The following is a 23,996-nucleotide window of genomic DNA, read 5'->3' on the forward strand; positions in this document are numbered from 1 at the left end:
TTTAGTAGAACTCCTGCTAACCTGTATCAGACAGCGAACAAGCAATTTAAAAGAACTGGTGCAGACTGGAATTACTGTCCATACACTGACTAGATAACTCTGGAAATCAACATCTATTGTGAAACATTCTTGAAATCAACCCGTATTGTCACCTAGTCATTCCAAGCATGATGTAACAAGTCTCTGACAGATGGCTTTAAAGCAGGATCAACCCAAACATGCTTTTTATTTTACAAGACTTTTATTCCATTTCACAGATTTGACTATTACAGCAGTGAAATTATTACAAGTGACTGATAACATTTAGTTCCAAATAAAAGTAGAAAAACACAAAAAGTATAAAGGAAAGTTAAATGAGATGTGATGTATGGTAAATGTGATTTAAGAGCACAGAAAAATGATATAAAAATACGTTAGGATCAAGAATTTTGCAGACAGGTTTTGATTTAGTTACAATTTTGACACCACCTAGAAAGCACAGTATATTGAAAACTGTTAATTAGAAAGGTGATAAAATCCAACAGCATATAAAAGGCAAAAACAAAAAAAAAATGAAAGGAAGGATGTGTATGTGTGGGGGGAAGTCTATTTTATGGCAAACTTCCAATCCTTTGGCCACTATAGAGCAAAGTCAGTGGATTTCATATAAATTCTCTGTATAAAGGAATGTCTATGAATTGTGTACAATATGGCCCAGAATAAACATCTCATTTTCAGGCTAATAGAGCTCCTCACAGAGGAAAAGAAGGTGCTTATGTCACGGTTTCATCTCCCCGATATAATACTGTCCGGAATTGGACTAGTGCCCCAAAATACCATTTTAGGAACAACACGAATTCCTTTAATGGAAAGGAAATGCAGTAACCCGCCGACGCTGCAGAAGCAGGGTGCTGGGCAATGGCCTCACTACTGCACATTTGCTTTAGCTTTAAAGTTCGTGTGGTTGACTGGCAGGGGGTGAGCCTCTGTGTTGAACACCCAGTCGTCCAGGGACAGCACATCGTCTTCACAGAACAGAAGATAGAGGTACCTGGAGCCAAAGGCAAGGGTGGGCAGGGGGTGCAGGGGAGAAGACAGACACAGGGGAGTTTATAGGAAGCTCAAATGGGATTCCAAGCATGCACAAAAAAACAGTCAGCAGGATTCTGATGGGGGCTGCCACTGGACTCAGCTGTCGTGGTTTACGATGGTTGATACATTCCCTGCCTCACTCTTCTGCTGGAAGCTACCATCCCTGGAGCAAGGGCGGCAGAACGGGATGTGCGCCTGCCCTCAGCCACCCCACAGACATTAGCTCAAGCTACCAGCAAAGGCAGATTTGCACCACGGATGAGATCAGCTGAACACCAGCTGAGAAGCACATTCCTGCCATATTCATGCCTCCTCTTTGTTCAGTGCATTAACCTGGCAGAGGGGTCAGCTGTGCCTCCCACTTACTTAGAGCAGCTCTGGATTGCAGGAAGAATCCTTTAAATCCAGTGTATAAGCAGAAACCTAGAGAGCGCCTATAACAGCAGTGGTTCTGCAGGAAGAAGTTACTAAAGCTTTGCAGCACCTATAATCTTGCCCAATCTGCCCTGCAGAGGATAAAAGACTTCACAATAGAGACTTATTATGCAGAAAGATGTACAACATCAAAAGTGTTGATGATGCAGGAATTATGCTATTCTGAAAGGCTTCTGTGATACTAGACTTACTTCAGAGTCTCTGCGAGGAAAAAACTCTGTTGCATGTTGTCATGGGTTGGGGTTGTGGTGTAAACATCTCGGATGCCAGAAAAACCAGCTTCTACTCTGCAGTGTTTTTCCAGGGCCTAAGAAAGGAAAAGAAGTCTCAGTAACGTACAGTAGCATGAAGTAACTCATTAATCATCATCAGTCACATTGCAAGTCAGCTTTACAAATCAAATTCCAGGTTTATAGTAGCTTCTTTCTCTCACTGAAGAGAATGGTGGTTACTGCAGGAATAAAGCTAGTTCTAATGAAATAGCAAGAGAAACATAGACTGCCTAAGTTGGTTGATTGATTGACCTTGATGTTACACACATAGCAACAATAGGTCTCAAGTGGCAACTCTAGCTGTTTGCAGAGTCTCTTTTCCAGGGCACTAGACGAATGACAGTTCTGCCACTGAAATGCAGTCCCTGCTAGGATGGGGTGGGGGGCAGCCAAATGGCTGTTGTATTAGCTGGAAAGACAGAGGTGAGCAACTTGCTGGCTGGGAGGTTTTTGCAGGAAGAATACAGGATGAAGGGCAAAGCCAGGCTTGCTCATTTTTCCTGGCCAACTACAAACCAGTGATTCTGAGCAGTCCACATATTTCAAGTACAAGATTGACTCCTTTTTATGCAGGACTGTTACATTAATAGCAGGTTTCACTGTCTGCAGCACTCCTCTCCACAAACCTCTACAGTTTTGATTGACTGATTGATTCTAGACCAAAAGGGAGAAGACAATATTTACCATGATCAGCAGAGAAGCCACACTAAATTGAGCTGTTCTGTATATTTCTGCACTGTTGCTAATGTGTCTTAGTGATCAATGCAATTTAAATCCTTTCTGTTCTTTTTCTTGACTGAAGAAAAGATTCTTGCATGAATCCAGCAGCCTCTAACAGTTATTACTGCATGTTTTCCAACCGTACCTTCACAGCCTCCCAGCCCCACTGCCTGTACTTGGGATCGTGCGTCAGTCGCCACATGTACATGTAGCTTTCTACCACTTCTGGGCGTAGGATATAGTAGCGCTCGCTGAGTCTGGTTGCCATGGCTTCAGTTCCAGTGTCAAAGCGAAAGGCTTCAGGGCCAAGTTTGGTATCTAGACAAAATCACACGCATGTAATGATCAGTTTGGGGAGAATGCAAGCAAACAGGCTGTGTAGGTGTTTTTATGCTGCTCAGACATCAGACATTTAACTGAGGCTCGTGTGAGGTCAGACGAGCAGATCAGTCATGTCTGTAGCACATCAGCCTCAGAGCTCACATCAAGATATGGGCAACTCTACAAAGTGCATGAGCTTTCCTCACTGCCTTCCCCAGGTTTTGCTCATACTGTGATATTTCTGGTTACTATCTAGGTGAGGATAAAGTGTTTCTGAGGGTGCATACTGACACTACTGTGCACTGACAAAACAAATACTTGGACCAGATCTGAGTGTGGAGGAACCAGGTACAAATCTCTCCCATGTCCTAAGACTTTTGCTGGGCTGGGATTTGGTCCTAGGAATTGCACTGCACCTGATCCTGAGAGCAGAGTTTGTCACTGAAGCTAACCTCAGGACCCAAGTGAGAAAGAACAGAGAGGCAGATCCTGTCCTAAAGCCTCAAAGAGAAAACACATTCAAAGGAAAATCTAGGCAGGCGTCTGACCTCGCCGTCACAGAGAGATTGGTACGCTGCTCCCAGGCAGGAACATCTCTGTTTCACAATTGGTGAATATACCAGATTGAGCCAGCATGACTGGACCAGAGCAGGGAGGCTGTAAGAAGAGGTACCTGGGACCTGCAACCACTTACTTTGCCTTTTCCACAACCAGCCTCTTTGAAACAGAGGACATCAGGATGATGGCAAAAGCTGAACTGGTTTCACTGATATTTTACAATCAAAAAATTAAGAGTACCTTGGTCTTTTTGAGTGTCCCTTTCATGAGGATCTCAATCTCTTGCAAGTATCCACTAGCACTGAGATCCCTACTTAAAACACAGGGATCTCTCCTTATCTGAGCAACAGGGAAACTGAGCATAGAGGTTGCTTGTGATCATGCCACATCAGGTTTCTCTTGCAGCACCCACGTGTTCACCACAAGGCTGTGTTTAAGGTATTAATTTCATTTCTCTAAATATTTTGCATACCTTCCCTAGGCCCTCCTGTCTGCGCAGGGAGCTTATGGTGTTTGCTAGCTGTATTGTTTGCTGACAGCCAGGGTGACATGCACAGCCATTCTCTGCAAAACAATGAGCTTGCTGAAATGACAGCTCTGTAACCATTGTGGGCAGACTTGCTACTGTCCTTTCTATGCTGATGGATATTGCTGAAGGTGAAAATTGGCTCCAGGCACTCACAGCCAGAGGGTTATTAGTTCGGATGGCTTGTTTCAGTTCTGTAAGTGCTGGAAAAAAGAGTTATTTGCAAATATGATTTCAGTTTAGCTTGAAGTTTATTAGGCAAACATGCTGGATGCCAGCTGCCAATATGGGCTTGCCGATGTGGCTGAGGTGTGAAACAATCTTTGGGAACAGTTAGTGCAGACAGACGTGCTTGACAAGGTCCTAGAGAGCACACTGCTGCTTTGCTGCCTGCAGGCTCTGAGGAGCTACAGATGCCTACAAAGAAAGGAGCAGCGTCCAAAGCAGGCTTATCTTACTGAAAGCGCTGCAGGCAGAGAACCAATCTCTCATTCCTCATCAGTCACTTCTCTCCCAAAGCCTGACTGAAAAGCACACTGGGTAGGGAAACAAATTCTACTGGCCTTAGCCAGCCTCTGCTTAGATATCTGGAAGAGGTTGGGAGTCATGTTACTACTTTGGCAGCAGCAGCTACAGGTCTCCCAACACTCTCTGGCTTCTCAGCTGCTCTACTCCATATAGTGGGACATCCTACAATGAATCACTGTTAATCTCCCCTTTTTGTCTGCACAGGATGTGAAAGCACAGACTCAAACTCCACCCTGGTTGGCAGAAGGCTAGCTCTATGATTGGGATGCAGGATTAGGATTCAGTTCAGGGTTCATTTCCCAGCTCTGCCACAGCAGTTAACATCTGCCTGTCCCTCTGCTCCAGCTGTCTGTTATATAAAACAGGAAACCTGTTACTGCCCTCCCTTCTATATATCCCAGAGAAGACAAGTGAATGTCACACGCAGGGATGAAGATGCTGCTGAAGCACAAAACACCCTGCTACAATCCTCTGCCACACAAGAGCTGAGTCTGCTAAGGCTGTAGACTCTCCCCTACTAGTGTTTCCTAGGCAGCCCACCAGGTTTACCTGAGCGTGCATAAGACTCGTGACATGTGTTTGTTATTTCTGCAGCTAGATCCATGTAATGTTGCTTCCTTCCTTCTCCAGCGTGTTCGGCTCCAAGTGCTATCATGCCCCCGGAGAAGCAAGCCAAGTGGCCCATTTTGTGATCCAAGACGCCACCCCTCCATTCAGCTATGTAGGTCAATCCTCCAGCAGACTTTTTGACCAAATGCTTTTCTATTGCCTAAAGGGATGAAAATTAGGATCTCAGGATATTTAGTGGACAGGGTGGGGAGTGAATACCAAACAAACCCAAAGAGCTAGCATACCTTTGCCTGAAACATTCCAGTGAACAATGTCTCCCACAAGAAATAGAGAGCAGAAACTCGCTCCTTACCTCTAGTGCATCGTCATACATCTTTTTAGCTTCAGAGTCTTTCTTGTCTGACATCAGCCAAGATTTGATGAGATATTCATAAAAGCTGTCCCCAAGCCCCCCAATGGAGACGTGGTCTGTAATAGGAAAGTCAAAAAAGAACATCAGGTTCATAATATACAATGAGCAGTCACTTTACAAAGAGCAAACAGCCATGTCCTATTTAATGCCCTTGTTCTCTCCTCTCTCTTTCCAGTTTCCTGGGGAGAGCTTGCAGCATTTTCTTTTTTAAAAAGGAAGAAAGGTGGAAAGTGCAATCAGAAGAAAAACGTTCTGTCATTTTACAAAGCATCAGTATCCCTTACCAAAACTATTCAGAGGTCTTATTTTGCAACAGTCACTTATACTGCAACTTGAATGTGCTTCATGTTTATGAAGCAACCATCATAAATCCCAGCCTAATAAACTGAGAGCAACGCCAGGTATTGACAGATCTCTACCTATATGAAGCCACTGGGCCCTGTCTTGCTGCCTCAGGAAAGGAAAAATGTATGTGGGATCAGACAGAGCTGCCGGCAAGGGACTGCTATAGGGACCTCTAACTCCTGCCATTTGTATTCCTGGCTCATGGTGGGACTGTGTCCTGGGAAAGGCTGGGGTTGTTGGCATATTAACATGATAAAGTCAGGTGCAAGGATGTGCACTGAATATCTTCTTCTGGAGAAATCAGATTTTCAAGGCTATCTGTTCAGAGTACACAATGCTTTGACCTTACTGGAGAAGAGGATGCTAAGGAATTGCACTGTGAAACGGGCATGACAGCTGCAGGTTTCTGCCTGGGGAGAACTACTGGATGGATTTATATCTTTAAACTATACCACAGGGGGAAAAGCAGCACTAATTCTGTGAAGCAGCCAAGAACTCCCCTTTTTATAGGAGCAAGACAAATTACCCACCATGGACTGAACCATCCCTATTAATTAAAAGTGTCTACCTCTGCATCTGCATGCTTCCTCATTTTAAATGTAAGCAGATGCAGCAGGGTTTTTGGAGTAGCTTTTCAGATTTTTATTTTCCCTTTCAATGTACATATATAAAGTCCTGAGGCTTATTCTAAGTGCTAAATCCTACCAATGGGAGAGATCAACAGACACACATTTTCCTGACCTGAAGAGCAAATATCCCTGATACAGTGTGTCCAGTGATCCACAGAATAATCCACAGCAAAACAACAAGATTAGATGTATGAATTCAGAGAAAAAGAGGACAGACTATTTACAAACACCGGCTGCACAGTCTGTCTTTAAAGAGAAGCTCTGTGATCCTAAGTATGTCATTCATAAAATCACCAAAGCAGGAGCTCTGGTACATAATTGCATTCCATATGGCATGACTTTGCCAGCATTCACCTCCTAGGCACTTTGCATAAACAAATCTTTTATTTCAGCAGGGGATTGTGCTTTAATTCTCTAAAGGTAACAACTGCACTCAGGAGAGGTACAGCATTGCCTCTTCATTAGAAGATGTGCTCATTTAGCCAGGTCCAAGACGTACCTTTTAAGAAAATCACAGCAATTCCAAGAAAAACAGCTTCCCGCAAAGAGCTTTAATGGCAAGAGAGAAAATGAGAGCCTGGCACCTACTGGGAACATCCCTGTAGCAGGCGGCAGCTGCCTCCTTGCCTTGGTCCTAATCTATTTCTCGCTAGCAGTATGGGAGATGCAGAAGATGCTGATCAGCATTTTGCCTCACTGGAATATGGATTCAGACCACAAGGTCAGAAAATGAGCAACTGGCAGAAGTCTGTGCCATGGACTGCCCTTATGATGTGTAAGTCTAGGAGAGAGGATATCTATAGTCCTTTTTAATAAATCGCCCTATCCCAAAAGAACTAATGAGATGCTACTTTTAATAAGCTCTGAGACCCAGCAACAAGCCCCTCTATATGTCAGCAAAGGGTGGGAGCAGGTCAGTACAATGAAGTCAAATTTGTGGATATAAATAGAATTAAATTAGTGGCAGAAGAGATTAACAGTGAGTATGAAGCTGAGTATTTTAACCATCTGAATTAAGAGCACAGCTCTTAAGTTTCCCAAAGATTCAGTAACAATCAGCTATAGCAGCAACAGAACTGAAAGACTGGAACTTCATCTCTTCGCAACACCAAGGAGTAGGTAGGAATAATGCTTGTGTCTGGGAAAATGTGCAGTGTGGCTGCCAGCTGGGAACAGCCTAAAGAAAATGGCATCTCAGGGGTACATTGGGGAGGGGAGATTAACTTTTCAAGTGGAACATATTGCAACAACTCTGCAGAGACAAAAGCAGAGGGGAAGATGAACCAACAAAGGGACTAGATAACTTGGAAAGTCAATTAACGGGACAAACATGGAAGCCTATCTTCTTTTCTCACAGCACCAAGGAACAGCTCTGGTTTAATGGGACAACTGGAATTATCCAAGATGCTGTGTTGGGACAATTTTCAAGCCAAGCCCTGTCAATCACCATTATTGGTGCTGATGTGGCAGTCAAAGGTCAGGGATTGCTCACAGCTAGTGCTCTCCCAATGTCTCAGGTGATGGCAGCCATGCAACTGCCTGTCAGTTATAATCAGAGCTATTAATACAGTAGTTAGAAAGGTCTAGAGAGGTCTAGGAGACCCAACAGTGCAGCAAGACACAGGGACAGAAAATAATGCAATGATTCAAACAAACCTGCTTAAACAATATAAATGTAATTCACTGACAGATTAAGAACAGCTTCTGCTAAAAGAGAAACTTTTATTTCCTTTGAAAGAGAAACATGAAATCCAGCAACATCCCTTGCCAAAATAAGCAAACCTCTAACGGGGAAAGCTAAGGTCACAGATCTGGGGCAGACTAGCAGAGGCAGCATTACATGCTCCTACCAGAGAGCAAGATCTTGCCCTTGGGTGGCACACAAAGAGGGGTACAGTCTCTTCTCTGGGCAAAGCAGCAGCTGAGTGGGTAAAGCAGGAAAAGAAAATCTCTCCCTGGAAACACTGTTTCTAACATTTCCTTGCTCTTCGAGCCCTTTTCTGGCTATTGCTTCCTGTTCCATTTTAGAGTGGTATCTGTTCTGCTGCCTGTTTCTTCATTGCTGGCCAGCATTGCACTGCTACAGGAGAGAAGTACAGACCCTTGCCTCACCCTTGTTGCACCATGTTGCACTATGCCACAGGTACCATAGCGGCAGGTACACGAACTCACACGAGAGAGTGCCTAGATCCTGGGGGATCTGAAACTCTGCAAGCCCACTGCCTCTCCAAATGGATCCCTATTTGATACATCAAACTTAGGAAGCAAATCTCATATGGCTTCTGCTCACAGCCTTCATGTGCAACTCCCAAGGAGGCCCGTGGGCTATATGAAGACTGCAGGATAAGGTCTTAAAGAGGGAGGCTGATTTCTAATATCTATGTGATGAACCATGTACCATTATCCCCCCCATGCAGGAGAGGCTCTAATTCTCATTCTGCAGGTGAGACACTCAGCTGGAAACAAGGCTGATGGAATAAGCGTATGGTGATTATATTGCATCTTCCAAATCGAGTCGCGTTATCTAATCACATGTATAACAGGCTGCCTGACAAGACATTTCCTTGGCTTACTGCTCTGACAGTTGCTATCTCTTCCCAAAGAATAATGGAAAGGCTGAAATGCTCCAGGCAGGACTCAATGCAGACTGATACTTACGCTGCACCCAGTTGCCCGTCACCGGGCTGAGGAAGTTTGGATATAGGCCCTGCGGCTTCTCAACTCTGTTCAGGACTTTGCGGATGTTCGTCACCTATGAGGGATGAGACACAAGAACCGTGTTACTTCTCTGCTGATAAGGGTGGCAGTTTTGTTCTGTCACTGACGACTGACTCCTCAGTTTTGATGCCTAGCTGAACAAGTACAGCAGCCTGTAATGTTGTGAATCATCACACAAGTGGAAGCCAGTAACATGGCTCTCCAAGGAAGAGTCTGTGATGGAGGAACTTTCCTCCTGGATCCTCAGCACAGTCTTTATCCAGTTCTGTGGGTTTTTCGAAATGGTTCTGAAAACCCCACAAGGCCCCAATTCAGAAAGCGGTGGAAATAATTCCCTGACAATGGTCCAGAAGGAATCCTGAGGATTTGGGATCTGGGTGGAAATGCATGAGAGGTAGAGGGTGTTTTTTTCCATGATCCAAAGGGAAAGGAGTGGCAGGGATGAGTGACTCACATGGCACTTAAATTCACCATGTGCTCACTTAACCTGATGAATTGGGGCCTTTAATTCAACAACAGACAGCTCCTTTAATATGCTAGAACAGATTTACTTATTCTCTAAAACCTCCCTTGGTTTCACTCCCATTAAATCCAATAGGCCTTTCCCATAAGGGATGAAGTTAAATGGTATGCAGCATAAATATTCTATTATAACCTACAGAGCAGCTAATACACTCTAAACCTTTTATAAAATTAGACAATTTGTACGCCAAAAGCTGGCTACAGGCTTAAGTCAGTGCTTCCAAGTAAGTCGTCAGGCTGCATAATATTTACTGAAGTTTAGTAGCATGGCATATTAATGACATGTTTGAATAAAAGACACAGATGGACTTTATTCCTGCTAAAATCACGCAAGTCCCAAGCTGCAAGCTAATGAGTTGATCTGTTCCTCTGATGTCATTTCCCATAAGATGGGCTGTTTGAGCCCCTATCATCCCACATTTTCTATCTCAGAGGGTATCAGGATGAATGCGATACATTTTCTGCGGCTCACATGAGGCATGCTCAGCTCAGGAGAGTCCATTAGAAAGGTTCTGCCCTTATCCTTTAGCTGGCTTATGAGTCTGAGATGAAAACATGTTACCTTGGGGATAGAGGCTTGTCCCTGGCTCAAAATGGCACAATTTGAACATAGAATATGGATGCAATTCTGGCTTGCAATGTTGTATCTTCTTGCTTGTGTTTTCAGTGCTCATCTCTCTTTCATTTCTTTCCCACGCTTTTTTTTTTCCCACAACCCTTTCTCTCTACCAGTCTCTTCTCAGCTCCCCACTCCCTGCTCTGAGTAATTCATCATCATCATCAAGAATCATTAGCTTGTCTTTTTTATTTCAAATTGCCAGTCTTGCTTTATCTTCCCTACAGAGTCTCCTGGGTTTCTAGTTTCCCTTTACCCTCTGCTGTTCCCTCCTGCTCACTCCTCTGTGACATTTTCCTTGCTCACCCCAGCCTTTTGCTTTCCACATGCTTCATCCTATTCTCTGTGTTTTGCTCTTGTAGCTTCTTCTTTCTTTCTTCCCTTCTCTTCTGCAAATTCTCTTCTTGTTTCAGTGACAACTGACAGACCAGTACCCTAGCAAAGGACCATTTTGAGCCTTTTACTGGTAATCTCAGAACTACTGTTTGTTTTCACCCCATTGTGGGGCTCTGGACTGGCCCCATTTCCTTTGGGCTCACGGAGGCAGTTCAGATTCTAACTGGAACAATTTGTCTCCCTCAAAGCTGGTTCCTCAGGGACGTGCGGTGGAAGCTAATGATTTGCTGGTATCCAACAGCATGTTTATTAAATTGGTCTCACATGCACTACAAGATCACTTGTTTAAAAAAAAGAAGAAGAAGAAGAGAAAAAGGAGCTCAACGTAATGTGAAATATTAACAGATTTTCAGTTACAAGTTACACAAAAGGAATCCAATATGTCAACTGTCAGGCCGTTCCTACACGAGAAACCTCAGCAGAAATCTTGCTGGCTGGAACATAACATTTAATGCCTGTTTAGAGTGGAAAGGTCTGCAAGTACAAGACAATACTATTAGGATATCAGAATTAACAATTATCTTTGCAGCCTGCATCCAACAGATGGATTACTTTGCCTGTGCCTTTGCGTCTAGTAGGTTTTTACTACAACTTCACATCACCGAGACATCGCGAAAACATCCCCATCTCCCATGCTGCTGCCAGCGATGGAGGGAGGGAGGTGGAGGGGCTAAAGCAAGTGTAAATGGCCAGAGAAAACACCAGGGCATCTGCCTTCCGAGGCCAGTCAGCATGACAGGACCTCCAGTTGGAGGTTGCTGTGATCTTTTCACTGGACTGGTGCATAGGATGCTCTAAGGCCTGGTGACATCTGCAGCCTGCAAGGGACAGGTTTCTGGACACATGTCCCACTCCGAAAGGCTTCTCCTCTGGTGAGTTGTCCTGGTAATGGGCAGAGAGGGCACTTTGCTGCCATGTTGCCTGCTGTGGGCAGGCCAAAGTGCTGCTCTGCTCCAGCTCTGACCCCAAGAGTACGAAGAGACCGATTCAGTAAAGACCGAGGTGGGAAGTACTTGCCTTTTCTGCAAACACCGGGTTGCCAGAGAGCTCCGAAAGGTGCAGGAATTCTAAGTGCAGGGTACCAAATTCTGCTAAGATGCTGCTTCCGGCAGATGCCCAACCCCAACTCCAACTCATGCCGCTGCAAGGAGAGAAAAGGGAGCCTTCATTACACCAAGCAAGCAAAGTCTGAGGTCACCCCATTGCCACAGTGCAGATCGTGCCTTTGCTATGTGCGTGCAATGCACACCAGGTGTCAACAGGGACCACATAAAGGGCATACGTAGATTGTTTAGGACTCTTTCATGCTGAACAATTCCAGTGGCATAGAACAATAGTTTTAAAAAGGGATTGTTTAGGATAGGGCAGCTACACAGATTGCATGTACTGGCCTGCATACTACAGTTGCTGTTGGAGGGCAATCCCTCCCAAACGGATCAGCTTAGACCAGACTTTGGAAGGACACTCACAGGCTGCTCTACATAAGACAGTTTGGGACAAAACCTGCCTCTAAACAGCCTGAGCTGAACTCTTGTGTTCCAAACATTCCACAAGTCTAATGAGGCTGAAATCTTATTTTATGGAGAATCTAGAGTGTCCCTAAGCACCTCATTCCAACAAGATCTCACACTCTTTATGCAAACATCGCACTGACATCCCCAAGACGTGTTTGGCTGTTGGTGGGGGATAGAGCATACGGCAACATCAACGCTTGGGGGAAAGAAGCCATCGGGCAAACCTGACTAATGAAAAAGCCATGGGTAATCTGATATCTGCATAGGTCAAATCTGACTCTCAAAACACTCTACTGGTGCTCATCTTGCATGCCTTGCAGGCACAGTGGGCCAGCCAGGACAAAGCTTCAGAAGCTGGCAAAGACTGTGTGAAGAAGTCAGTTATACGAAGTGCCTTCCGCCCCTATTTTTGACCTATTGGGATCCATTCTCAGCCTCTGTTTCCCCCCCTCTAGCCCTGCTATTGATGTCTCACCCTGACAAATTCATGCAAAGTGCAGCGATGGAGAAAAATCCTCCTTGGAGCAAAGCAAGGAGCAGATTGTGGGAGTGAAGAGGGCATCATTTCCCCCTTTATCCTGGAAAAAATCTAACCAAAGGACATGAAAGGGCAAAGGCTCTTCCAAGCATTAACAACCTCATGCACCTCCTTCTTGGATTTGCATTTACATTTGACCACGTCCCTCTTGTGACCCATTGCTGCAGATTACAGCTCTGTGCCTCTCTGAAATCTACACGGACAGGAAAAGTGCCCTATATCTTTAGGCCTTGGTCCTAAAATAGCCTCTGCAGGTGCTGGCCCAGGGAAGCTTGGCAGAGCTGTTTCAGGAGTGATATGACTTTGACTTTCATGTCTCTTTATGAGCAGTGTTTGCGGTCAATGCTGAGGAGGTAGCAAATTTCCAGTCATGGGGGAGGAGACACTAGATGGCGCCTGAAAGCTTGGCTATTTGAAGAAAAGGGTTTCTGTTGTTTACAGGAGGCTAAAACTAATGATCTTCCTGAAGGGGGAAAAAAAAAGTTTCCCTTCCATGTGATATACAGAAAACCATTTCAGGTCCAGAGCTGTTTGTTTTGCCTCCAGACGAAAAGAGCCATTAGATAAGCAATATGTTCACGCTGTTTCAAATTGCTCAGTCACTGCCAAATGTCAGCCTTCCCTGCAAACTGTCAGGAGGCTGTGTCACCAACCTTCCCTTCGACAACGCGGCATGCAGCTAAAATGGTACCTCAGACGACACCGAGTGCTTATGGCAGAAACCTCCCCGTGCAGGCTGAAAGGCAGGTTCTCCAGTCCGACCAGGCGGAGGGTGGTATTAATGTCCCATTAGACACATGCATTAAACCTGGCAGTAGCTGGCCCGCAGATGGGCACACTAAACAACCCCATGGAGTGCTTGTGTCTGCAAAGAGTCAATTGCTTTCTCTCTATTTACTGCACCAGAGAGACATAGTAACAAATACAGTCTCACAAACAGAAACTGCCTTCTGAGCCAGTTCAAATGAGGTGTGGTGGAAGCAGCCAAACGAGGCTGTTTGTTGTGACAGCGGCTCTCTGGGGTCACAGCAGCTGACACAGCCCCGCCGGGAACTTTGGTCCCAAACACGCGGCAAGCCACTGCCTGCAAGGACAGTGTTGCCGGGAACCCAAGCCCTGCGGGGGGGGGGGGGAAACAAATCGCAGGGAACTCAGGGAGAGGTGGTCTGGCGGAAACAGGCTGTCTGCAACGTGTCCCCGGGTTACAGAGCAGCCTGAACTGACCCCCTGCAGGAAAACATTTTTTCAGCATTACAGGCTGGACAAACTGGGTCTTCACATCTGCCCTGTATTCTAACATCTCAGAGGAAACTACCTTTAAAATACCTTGGCTTTCAAGACAAAGGAAAATGCCCAGAGCTGCCTTTGTCCCCAAAATAAATGCATCTTGATTGCTCAACTGCAGCAGATCATTGTCCACTGCAAGCATAGACCGAAAGCGGCTGTTTCATCTCCTTCCCTCACAGAGGCCCAAAGCAGCAAAACACTGCCAAGTCAACGGGGTGGCCAGGAGAGGAGGATGAGGAAGAATGTGGAGGTGCAGAGGGTTTAGGGGAGATGTGAAGGGGGCAGGGGCCAGGACCAGGAGGCATCAGGAGAGAAAGCACAGCACAACATGCAGGTAGGGAGGACAGAGAAACAGCTTGAAAAGACAGTGTATGGTAGGACCCAGCAGAAAATGTGGCAGTTGGACCAGCAGGATGGAAAACAAGCCTGCGTGAGATATGATATGAGGGCCTTTGTGAAAACAGAAGGCCACAAGGAAGCACATCGGTGGAGGGGACACAAGAGGAAAAGGTGGTGCAAGGTGATAGGAAGAGATAAGGCCAGCTGGCTATAGGAAGAGCAAAGGGAGGGTCTTTCTACTTGTGTCCCCGAAAACATCTACTCAGAATTAATGCAAAGCCAGCTTTTGTCTGTTTCAAATTTCTGAATTTGTATCATGGCTCTGAAGCCAGAGCTCCAAACAGTAATATGGGCTCTGGATTTCAGGCTTTGTGTTATTTTGGTTTTCTTTGCTCTTAGTCAAGGTCATCAGCAAAACATTTTGGGAATGTCTAGGCAGGCACAGTCTGTTTCGATTGTCTTCACAAAGGGCAGGGGAGGGTTTGGCATTTCTGTGAAAGGTTAGTCTACGCTGAGCCTTTATCAGCCACAGATGAAGCAGAATGTCTCTTCTGTAAAAAGAAACAATTAAAGTGGTCGTGGTGGTGGTTCAAATTTTCACCGGGATCATGTGCAGATGAGACAACTGAAGGGTGACAGTGATATTTGAGCAGTGGATCGGCCTGAGTCAAACATTTGACAGTCTTGCGCTTCACAAGGACAGGAGCCAAACAGGACGTTTGGGCTAAGAGATGAATGAAGATTTTCACAGCTGCTGCTCCGAGTGCTGCGAGCGGTGAGGATGAAAGGCTTTTGTTAACCCACATTCCTGCTGTCTGCGTTTCAGCCTGCATGCCGTTTTTACCCAGGGGGATTGGTTTGTTCATCAAAATGAACCAATGAGCCCTTATTGGCCAGAAACACCATCTAATAGTGAGATTCAGAGACTGAGAGTCCAGCTTCTAGGTTCACATCTCTCTGCTGAGTGACCTTCAGCAAGTTATTTAAGCCAGCTGCCTCAAAGCTCCCCTGCAGCATGAGAACACCACCTACCTGACATGAAACACTGCGATTCTAAGTGAAGAATACACATGTGGCTGAGTACTGCCAGCAGGCAGAAAACCAGAGGATCTGCACACTCCCCCCTTTCTAGCTGCAAACCTGTCTGCCAGTCCCATCCCATCTATTTCCCAGTTCCCCAGGTACGGAGCCTGGATAAATCCCCATGCATCTAGTTGGGCATACTACAAAAATACAGAGCGTGCCACATGCTACATGCAGACTGCAAATATCCTTTCAAAGAAAATGACAGTGAGGAAAATGCTATTGCAGCAGGGAGCCCTGCCAAGAGGTAGAGGAAGAAACTGGATAGCCCAAAATTAATAAAACACAGCTGGGGTTAACTTGAGTCACCTGCAATCTCTGCCAAGGTACCTCTTGGGTTTGGACTGGCAAAACAAATGACCTCGAAGAATCTGCACTAGAGGGGGGCACCTCTGAGGAACTGCTGCTGTTCCTGCTTGGGTCCTGGTCTTTTGCAAACATTCAGTAATGAAATGACATGCTCATAAGGATGTGTGTCTTGCCTGCCCAGATTTATGACGCCGCGTGGGATACCAGTAGGGGTGTTAAAAGCTGGCAAAAGTTTCTCTCCAAGTTCCAGAGCTTTGCTCTTGAACACCTGTTAAAAGAAGAGAGGATAAATATTTGATGGACTGCTTGCAAGTAATAGTTACACTGGATTCTTTCAAATGCATTTTTTCAAGCATTGCATTAAAGAAAGATGAAAGTACTGCACTATAAGAATCTGTCACTTCAGGTATGCTGCTGCCCTCGATCCACTCCTGGGTGGATTTGGACCAAAAGTCATGGTGAACCTTGGTATCCATCTGAATGGTGTCTAAAAATCTACTCTAAGCCAGTCCCAAGTTTCCTGGCAAACCCTGAACCTGGATGAGATCAGCCAGAGCTGCCGAGCTCACAGAACACCCCAAATGCCTCAGTAGCAAATTTCAGTGATCTGTTTCTGTTACTGCCCATGCACATCCAGCATAGGAGTTTGGAACTCAGCCACCATTGAGGCTGAGGAAAACAGAGCGGCTACAGTTCAGGTTTGTGGGACCCTTCCCCAGCTGTTGTTCTTACACCCACTGACTTCATAGGGCCCACTGAACCTGCACCCAAGGGTAAGCTCAGAATTTGGGACTGCACCAACCCTGTTCTGAATGATCTTCTCTTGAAACCAAGGACCTCTCAGGATCAGCAAGTGAAGCTCAATGCAGGGCTTGACTATCACCAGCACAGCCCCAATTTCCTGTTCCCTGCAGATCTCGGCTGTCTCAACGACTGATTAAAGGTCAAGGAACTAGTACATCCCCTTTGACCAGCTGAACAAGAAATGAGTTCCTGCAGCCAAAGGTCTCCCCTTCAAATCTTGTCGCCCGCTACAAATGCTGGCAGAAGCCTTGCTCATTGCCTTGTCTCTCTGGTTTGATATGAACTGATCCAAGGAGTATCCTTTAGGGGACAAATGCTTCTCTCTTCCCAAAGTGGCAGAGGACACAGGAATGTGAAATGGCTAAATTAAAATCAAAGGAAATTTTTCTATTTTGTCAGATTTATGACATTGGTTTGCCTAGCTCGTATTATCTCCTATTGCAAAAAGCATGATTTCCGACAAACAATATTTTACTTGAAATGATGAAACCTTCCTGGGAAAGACTGCATGTCTAAGCTGCTCCTTTTCCATTTTTAATGCCTCAGTTTTGGGCTTTCAAATCAAATTATAGCTTATGGTGGCTTGCAGCACAAAGCTACCATACACAATTATTTTGGGACAAACTGATACAAGCACTAATCTTTGCTCCAGAGATTAGTCCTGATCAAGGGAAGCCTGTAAGTGACTTATGAGATAAAGCACAAGCCTTTTACCTCTAGCCCCCCTATACAGCCCAAGCTGTCATAGTAGTTCTAAGAAAGCAGGAATTTATTGCTCTAAAAATACAGCACTGAGGAAACCTGAGCTCTCCTTTGGGCTTGCAGGCCTTTGATACACTCACAAGGAGGTGGGTTTGGTTCAGAAAGAGGAGCCAAGAGACAGGGCCTCAATTCTTGCATTTCAGCCTGGTGACACCGACTGGGTATATGACAGGCACTGCCCTGGCTGCTGCATCACTGCACCACTTTAAAGGGTCATTACTGAAGCTTTATGGTTGCATATGGTTTCTTTTTCATCTGTTGATGTGAAGCCTGCTAAAGTTGTGACTGAGACAGGCCCTGAGTTGGGACGCTGAGTCTTTGAGGGTTTTCCCTGGAGGCAAAGCACAGAGGGAACTCATTCCTGGAACTCATTTAAAATGCAACCTTCGTAACAGAGCAGCTCCTGTGAGTCTGCAGATCAATGGTACCACTATGCAATGATGAGCTATCCCATCCTACCATGGTAGACAGCACTCAGCCATGGTTGGTGGGAGCTGACCTCTCATTTAGAGACAATCTTACAGTTCCTTCACTCACAAAACTCCCCCCAAAATCAGAATTTCTGCTTGCCTAAGATTTCCAGGGCAGAGGAATAATCTCTTCATCTCTCTCTGCAGCCAGCTGTAAAATTTCAGTCCAGTTATATTATAAAACAGATTATGGCATTAAGCCCCAACCTCTGGTACGCTGGAGAGAAAGAAGTGCCCCTGACCCCCAGGGCACTTCATCTTACAAACCACTGCTACAGAAAAACTGTCCAGGTAGAACTTGGAGCACTTGTCACTAACCAGTTGCCGCCCCTTAGTAGAGGGGCAGAGTCTGGAATGATGTTTGATGAAATATTGCCTATGTTTAGGCTACAGACTAACCACAAAGTAGCAAGTATAAAGACAAAGATCACTGCAAATGGCATTTCACTGGGGAGCAATGTATTCAACTGAAAACGTGTCTTGCTAGAATTGCCCACCAGAGAAAAAATCTCTGCTGATGAGCCATGCATGGTGTGTTCAAGGTAATTATGCGAGACTTAATTAAAAGAACATTAGTGGCATTTCGATATTCATAAAAATGATAGGGTTAGCCTGTTGTTATGGAGGGATTATCTGATGCTCAGAGAAAAGCTGCTGGAGAACCCTTTCAATTCATTATTGGTGACTGTGAGAGACATGCAGGGCTGCTGAAACAAACCTCTTCTCCAGTTAAGTAGTACGCGGCCAACAGTCCTCCAATATAGCGGATGTTCACCTCAAACAAGGATGCTTCTCCATTCTGAAAATACATAATGATATTCTTGACTGCAAAGTCTGCACATACAAATAGGAGCTAAGGGGAATGGCTTGTAGGCAGATACTTAAGTCTTCCAGTCCTCACCTACAGTGTAATGCAGCTTTCCATCTGAGATCTCAAAGCACTTTATTTGCTCTACAGCAATACTGCTCTATCTGCTGGACCCTGAAGGGAAGAGAAACCCCCCAACTGCCCATTTATCACCAGCTGACAAGAAGTCTTGGAAGATGCTTTCTGCCATTCGAGGACTCATCTCAGCTTGCAGGCTCAGAGAGCATCGCAGCCTAAGGGGTGCCTGTCATGGGCATGTTTACTGAGAGACAAACTGAGGGATGTCCATGTGCCCCACCACCAAAGACAGCAGACACAGATGGATCTGGTTCACTGAATCGCTCAAGAACTCACTCACCTGGAACAAGTTCTGCTCTAGCTACTCAGCTGATGATCAGCAAATGTCAAAACGATTGCATTCAAAATGTGCTTTTACAAAAAAACATGCTTCTGGCTGGTGAATCTGCATGACAAATGATTCCTACCCTCATGCAAACACATAAAGCCGCAGACCAGGAAGGTCTTCTGCTGACACAGTGCTTTCAGCAAGTAGGGCAAAGGAAGGGGCACTTTAACCTCCACACAAGTCTGTCCTTTCCAAATAATCTGCGGGTTACCAATCAGAGTAAGTCCTTTCTCCAGCTCTCCAGATGAAGACTGAAATGGCATGAGACAGAGCAGTGCACCCAGAGTTTGTGGGTCCCTGTCTCGCTCTTCCAGACTATCAGAGTTCTTCCTACATAGCCAATTTTTAATTAATTTCCTGCTTGCTCTCCCTCTGCTGTGCTTTCTGACTCCACCGATCAATCCATAGCATTCATTCTTGTCTTTGCAGATCAATCTATTCTGCAGGCCAAGATTAAAAGCTTTTATGAAATCCGGATAAATTATCTCCCAGTTGATTTTGTCCCTTGTTTATCGATTCAGTAATGTACTGAGAGCATTCACCAAATTTATCAGATGTGGTCTTCCTTTTATGAATATTTGAATGCCAGTCGTGCCCTCACAAATGATGCTTTTCTATAAAGGCAGCTGCATGCATTGTTCCCATGGGGAGAACCATTTTTCACAACAGACAACTAGGCTGGCATTAAAAAAATAAAAGTTTGAACAGCACTCGGCTTTTAACATTCTCCCTATGCCACTGATGTGATCCCATCCGCTCTCCCACAAGAAGCACAGAGCTGGCTTGGACGCTAGTAGTCAGCACAACAGCAAGGGGCCCCAGCCAGAGAGTGGGATGAGGGACAGCAGCCTGCACTGCTCAGGGCCCCAGCAAATCTGACACTAGCTCTAAAAGAATGTGGCTAGCAGACGTTCGAAGGGCATGGAGAGTGAGCAGGACTAGCCATTTTCAAAAATGATGCTCTTCCACCCAAATCTGAGCTCAATATGTTCCCCCACTTTGCTGTCAAGGCACCTCTCTCCCAGTGCAGAAGACCCATTGAAGGTGATACCAACAGAGGATCCAGTCAAGGGGATTAGTGATTACAGCCTTAATCTATAAACATGTAAAAAGAAAATTTGCATTATCACATACAGCTATTTAACTGATACAAAGCACAATTTGCTCTTTGATGAACAAAACTTCCTTGGAGTACCTAATAATTAGAATTATTTTTAAAACCCAGACTAAAACACAAAAAGCATTTAAACACTGAACTACATTTTCAGTTAGACACTGTGAGTCTCATCTGGGGGCCCCTGGCTGGAACGCTTAGCCATGTATAAGCAGATGGGCTGAACCTCAATAGTCTCTTCAGCCTTAAAAAAACCCTAACAGCAAGTTGAGTCGTTTCTTCCCTTGCAGACTCCCTATTTCCCCTCCTCAAATGATTCTAAGAGAAGACTCTGTGATCAGAACTGGCCAAACCCAGAGGGAGCATTTCTGTGACACAGGCAGGCATTTCCGTGACACAGGCAGGCATTTCCAGCAACTGACTCACCACATTCAAGTCAAAACTCCTCTCCACCCACTTCTTTGCTTCTTGGAATTCCTCCTCAAGTTCCATGATGTACAGAGTATCTAAGGCATCCACCACCGTAGCTCCTCGAAGGCCTCCTGCATTGCAAAGAGAACAACATGATGAAGCCTCGTTCGTGCCTTCTCTTCTAGCCAATCTGTGTTAGTTTCATTTGCCCCATTCCAGTCTGGAGTGAATGGGACAGGCAGCAGCTTCCAGCCTCAATGCTGGGGATGTCTGCATGGGATGCAGCAAGATGATCTTGGCCACAATCTAGGCCGAGATCTTCTAATGGGACTAGTGAGCTCAGCTGCCCACAATGGGTTGCTTTAGAGAGGCCCAATTTTCAAAGGCCTGATGCTGTTTGGAAAAAATACCCCCATGGAACAGCTCAAGGTCCACACTTTAAATCACTAGTCATGACTGCAAATCTTGGCCTTGTTTTCCAGTTCTTGTCTTAGCCAAAGTCGTTAAGGAGATTCCAGCCCTAATCTTTGTTCAGCTGCAAACCCAAACTCAGTCTCTCTCTAATCCGGTTACAAGCATAGCCCTCTTCTAAGTGACGGCAGAGAATTATGTTTTTATCGTGCAAGAGCATTCAAGACAGGAGGCTGATCATTCTGTCCTGATGCAGTATTTGTTATCTGGGGCACAGAGTAATTTTGCACCATGTCGTGACTCAGGGTTTCCCATTACCAACATATACACAAAACACAGCATCAGATAGACCAGAAACTAGTGTCAATAAATCTTGAAAATGGGGAGAGGGTGATTTTGGAGACAGATCCCTTGCTTTGGCTAACAGAACAAATGGGCCCCATGAGCATGCTCGCCATTCTCCAGCAGATGGCAATGGGACACATGCATACCAAGCAAATGCCAACTAAGTATTTGGAACTACCATATCATCCATGTTAAAAAAAAGGCATACCAAAAGCATGCCAGGCTTTTTCTCAAGCAAATGGACTGCAGGAAAGCTTCCAATGAGACAGAATGACATGGCACGCCATGCTGGGACGAGAAAGCTATACAGGGTGTATAGACAGACCATCTTGTAGCAGTTGAGATTAAATGAAACTAGAACTGCAAACAATGTTAACAACCCTGCTTTTGGAACATTGCAGTGCTGGAGTTTTTTTTTCTTGTGATGGTTTCCTAAAAGTATTCCTAGCACTGAAAGGCAAGGGATATGAAGCACATCACAATTCAACACCCTTTGGGCTTTAACTACCAAGGCCATCGCTTTCCTGGGTAACTCAGTAAATACAGATCCTCACTTGGAGAATGCAGACAAACAGAAGCTTCTCCATCATCTCTCTGCATACGTAAGGCAACAGGGACTTAGGTGTGAAATTGTTGTTATATCGCCATCAGCAACATGCACCTGTAGGCTCCCACCCACACACATTGCTCTGTTGCAGCCACTTTCCTACCCACTCCCTGACAGTCAGACCTCGTGGACTTCCTGGCCGCAAAGATGTTTGGATGAGGTTCAAGTTTTGCATCTGCAGATGCAGAAGCTGCTTGTACCAGTCTGTCCATATCATTTCCCTCTCCAGTGCAACCAGAGACTCTCACACAGTGCTTATGCCCAGGGGCTTCCTGAAATGTATTTCTATTTGGCTCAAGTCAGTTCTGTCTTCTTACTGACCGACTTTAAAACATCATCCCGAATTTCCCCAGCTTTCCTACTGAGATCTGAACTTTTTTTTATTACATGTTCAGATGGGGATGCTGCTTTTATAATGCTTTCAATATTACCTCAATTCTAGTTCTACTTGAGAGAGGAAAGCCCAGCAGGGAAAGGAAAGCAAAGGTGGGTCATTCGCCACAAACCTTATGACCTTGGTCTTTTCTTACTGAGAAAAAAAAAAAGCAACTGCCTGTGACGTACACCATTCCCCTTCCCCAAAGGACAAGTGCTCAGATCCACCGATTTTGTGCAGGGCTCATTTATGCTTTCAACATTCTTCTCCCGTAAAAAAGGCATCCTGCCTTATTTTGTTGATGTTACAAGATTGCAGTTTTGACACTTTTCAGCCAGTCAGCACATCATTGCTTTAATAAAAACCCAACCAAGACTTTACTGCTGAGCTACAGATTGCTGGTTTTTGGATGCTGTCTGCATCAAAAACAGGGGCTGTGGAAATGGGAAGAAGGCAGTGCAGACAGCCTCTAGAAATTCATTTATTCTTATAGACTTGGGAAATGATCACCTAACTGGAGTTATCTCCAGAAGTACAAAAGATGGAGTCAAACAGCCACTAGATCAACCAGTGGGATCTAAAAAACAACACCAAGCTGATGTTTTCGTGGCATGTTTTCCAAAAGCAGTGACCATGAAATCAACATCATCCCAGTCAGAGCTGCTTTTATCAACCTTAATGATTCTTCAATATTAATGATTATGTGATTTTTATGCACTTTCCTATTAGTGAGGAGAAACACACCAGCTCTGAGCAACACGGATGCAGGCAAAGCATTCTAAAAAGGAAGGAAGGATAGTGCTGCCTGAGGCACAGCCTATTACTGTGATATTCTGAGAGTAACACTAATGGGCTCGATTTAATTTGATGATATAATCCACAAAGCCTTTCATAATCTGCAGAGAGACAATGAAAAAAAGTTGGATTTGCTCAAACTAAGCTGAGACAAAGAGACAATAAAGTTACAGTTCTCTGAGATGATTAATTGAAATGAAAAATATTGCCTGAATTTACAGGGCCTTTTAAGTTTTTAGCAAGTAACGCCTTTAAAGACATGAAACGTACCAGGGGATTAGGAACGTGCTTGGATCTTCATTACAGCATAGCTCAAAATTCCTTCGCTTTCCTCCCCTGTATTTGACAAAGTGGAGGGCAAACTTTGCTTCCCTACTGGTTTGCCTTTGTGTCATTTTAAGCATTTGTTTTAAATATTCCCCTAAACACTTGCATAGCTGAAGAACCACAGGCTGTATGTTTTGTACAAGGGTCTTGTTGATGTTTCTTTTCTTCTGTGCCTGCTTTGAAGCAATTGCAAAATGCATGGCTGATTTTTTTCCTAGAACTAACAAAGGATATCTCGAGACCAAGAGGTACCAAGTCAGCTTCAGCCGTCTCATGAGAGTGATAAAAAAGAACCTCCCTCCTCTCCGCAGATGCAGAGAGCAAACCATGCATCAAGACTTCACTGCCGTGTCTCTGTCACATGCCAGGCCAGAAAGGACATCTGAGGAGGACCCAGACCCTCCTGTGTACAGCAGCGCATTACTTCTTCACTGCAGGAGAATATTCATTCCTTTCAGGTGCCTGCTCAGGCTTTGCTTCATCACATCATGACAGGGCTTGAGAGGCAGTGTCCAGTGGCTATAATTGTGCTCAGCTGTCAGAAAACAGTGCTATACGTATCCTAGCATGTTTATTACAATACATATGCAC

At 45.0% G+C, this 23,996-nt stretch overlaps 1 protein-coding gene across 2 annotated transcripts in view; it reads right to left on the reverse strand.

Moving 5' to 3' along the window:
• Positions 1-222: 222 nt before the first annotated feature.
• The window catches only part of MAN1C1 (mannosidase alpha class 1C member 1), a 65,779-nt gene continuing 42,005 nt past the window's right edge, over positions 223-23,996 (reverse strand). Inside the window, exons 4-13 of one of the 2 annotated variants that reach the window (XM_064525070.1) lie at positions 20,560-20,675; positions 18,464-18,544; positions 15,883-15,977; positions 11,657-11,780; positions 9,046-9,139; positions 5,354-5,469; positions 4,981-5,200; positions 2,644-2,816; positions 1,698-1,813; positions 223-1,030 (exon numbers count right to left, since the gene is read on the reverse strand). In XM_064525070.1, the coding sequence (XP_064381140.1) occupies positions 907-1,030; positions 1,698-1,813; positions 2,644-2,816; positions 4,981-5,200; positions 5,354-5,469; positions 9,046-9,139; positions 11,657-11,780; positions 15,883-15,977; positions 18,464-18,544; positions 20,560-20,675 (1,259 nt within the window). In that variant the 3' untranslated portion in view covers positions 223-906. Of the gene's footprint in view, positions 1,031-1,697; positions 1,814-2,643; positions 2,817-2,962; positions 4,107-4,980; positions 5,201-5,353; positions 5,470-9,045; positions 9,140-11,656; positions 11,781-15,882; positions 15,978-18,463; positions 18,545-20,559; positions 20,676-23,996 lie in introns of those variants that run through there. The other variant, XM_064525071.1, reaches the window with a different exon arrangement.

The sequence above is a fragment of the Dromaius novaehollandiae genome, chromosome 23, assembly GCF_036370855.1.
Source record: "Dromaius novaehollandiae isolate bDroNov1 chromosome 23, bDroNov1.hap1, whole genome shotgun sequence".
Lineage (NCBI taxonomy): Eukaryota > Metazoa > Chordata > Aves > Casuariiformes > Dromaiidae > Dromaius > Dromaius novaehollandiae.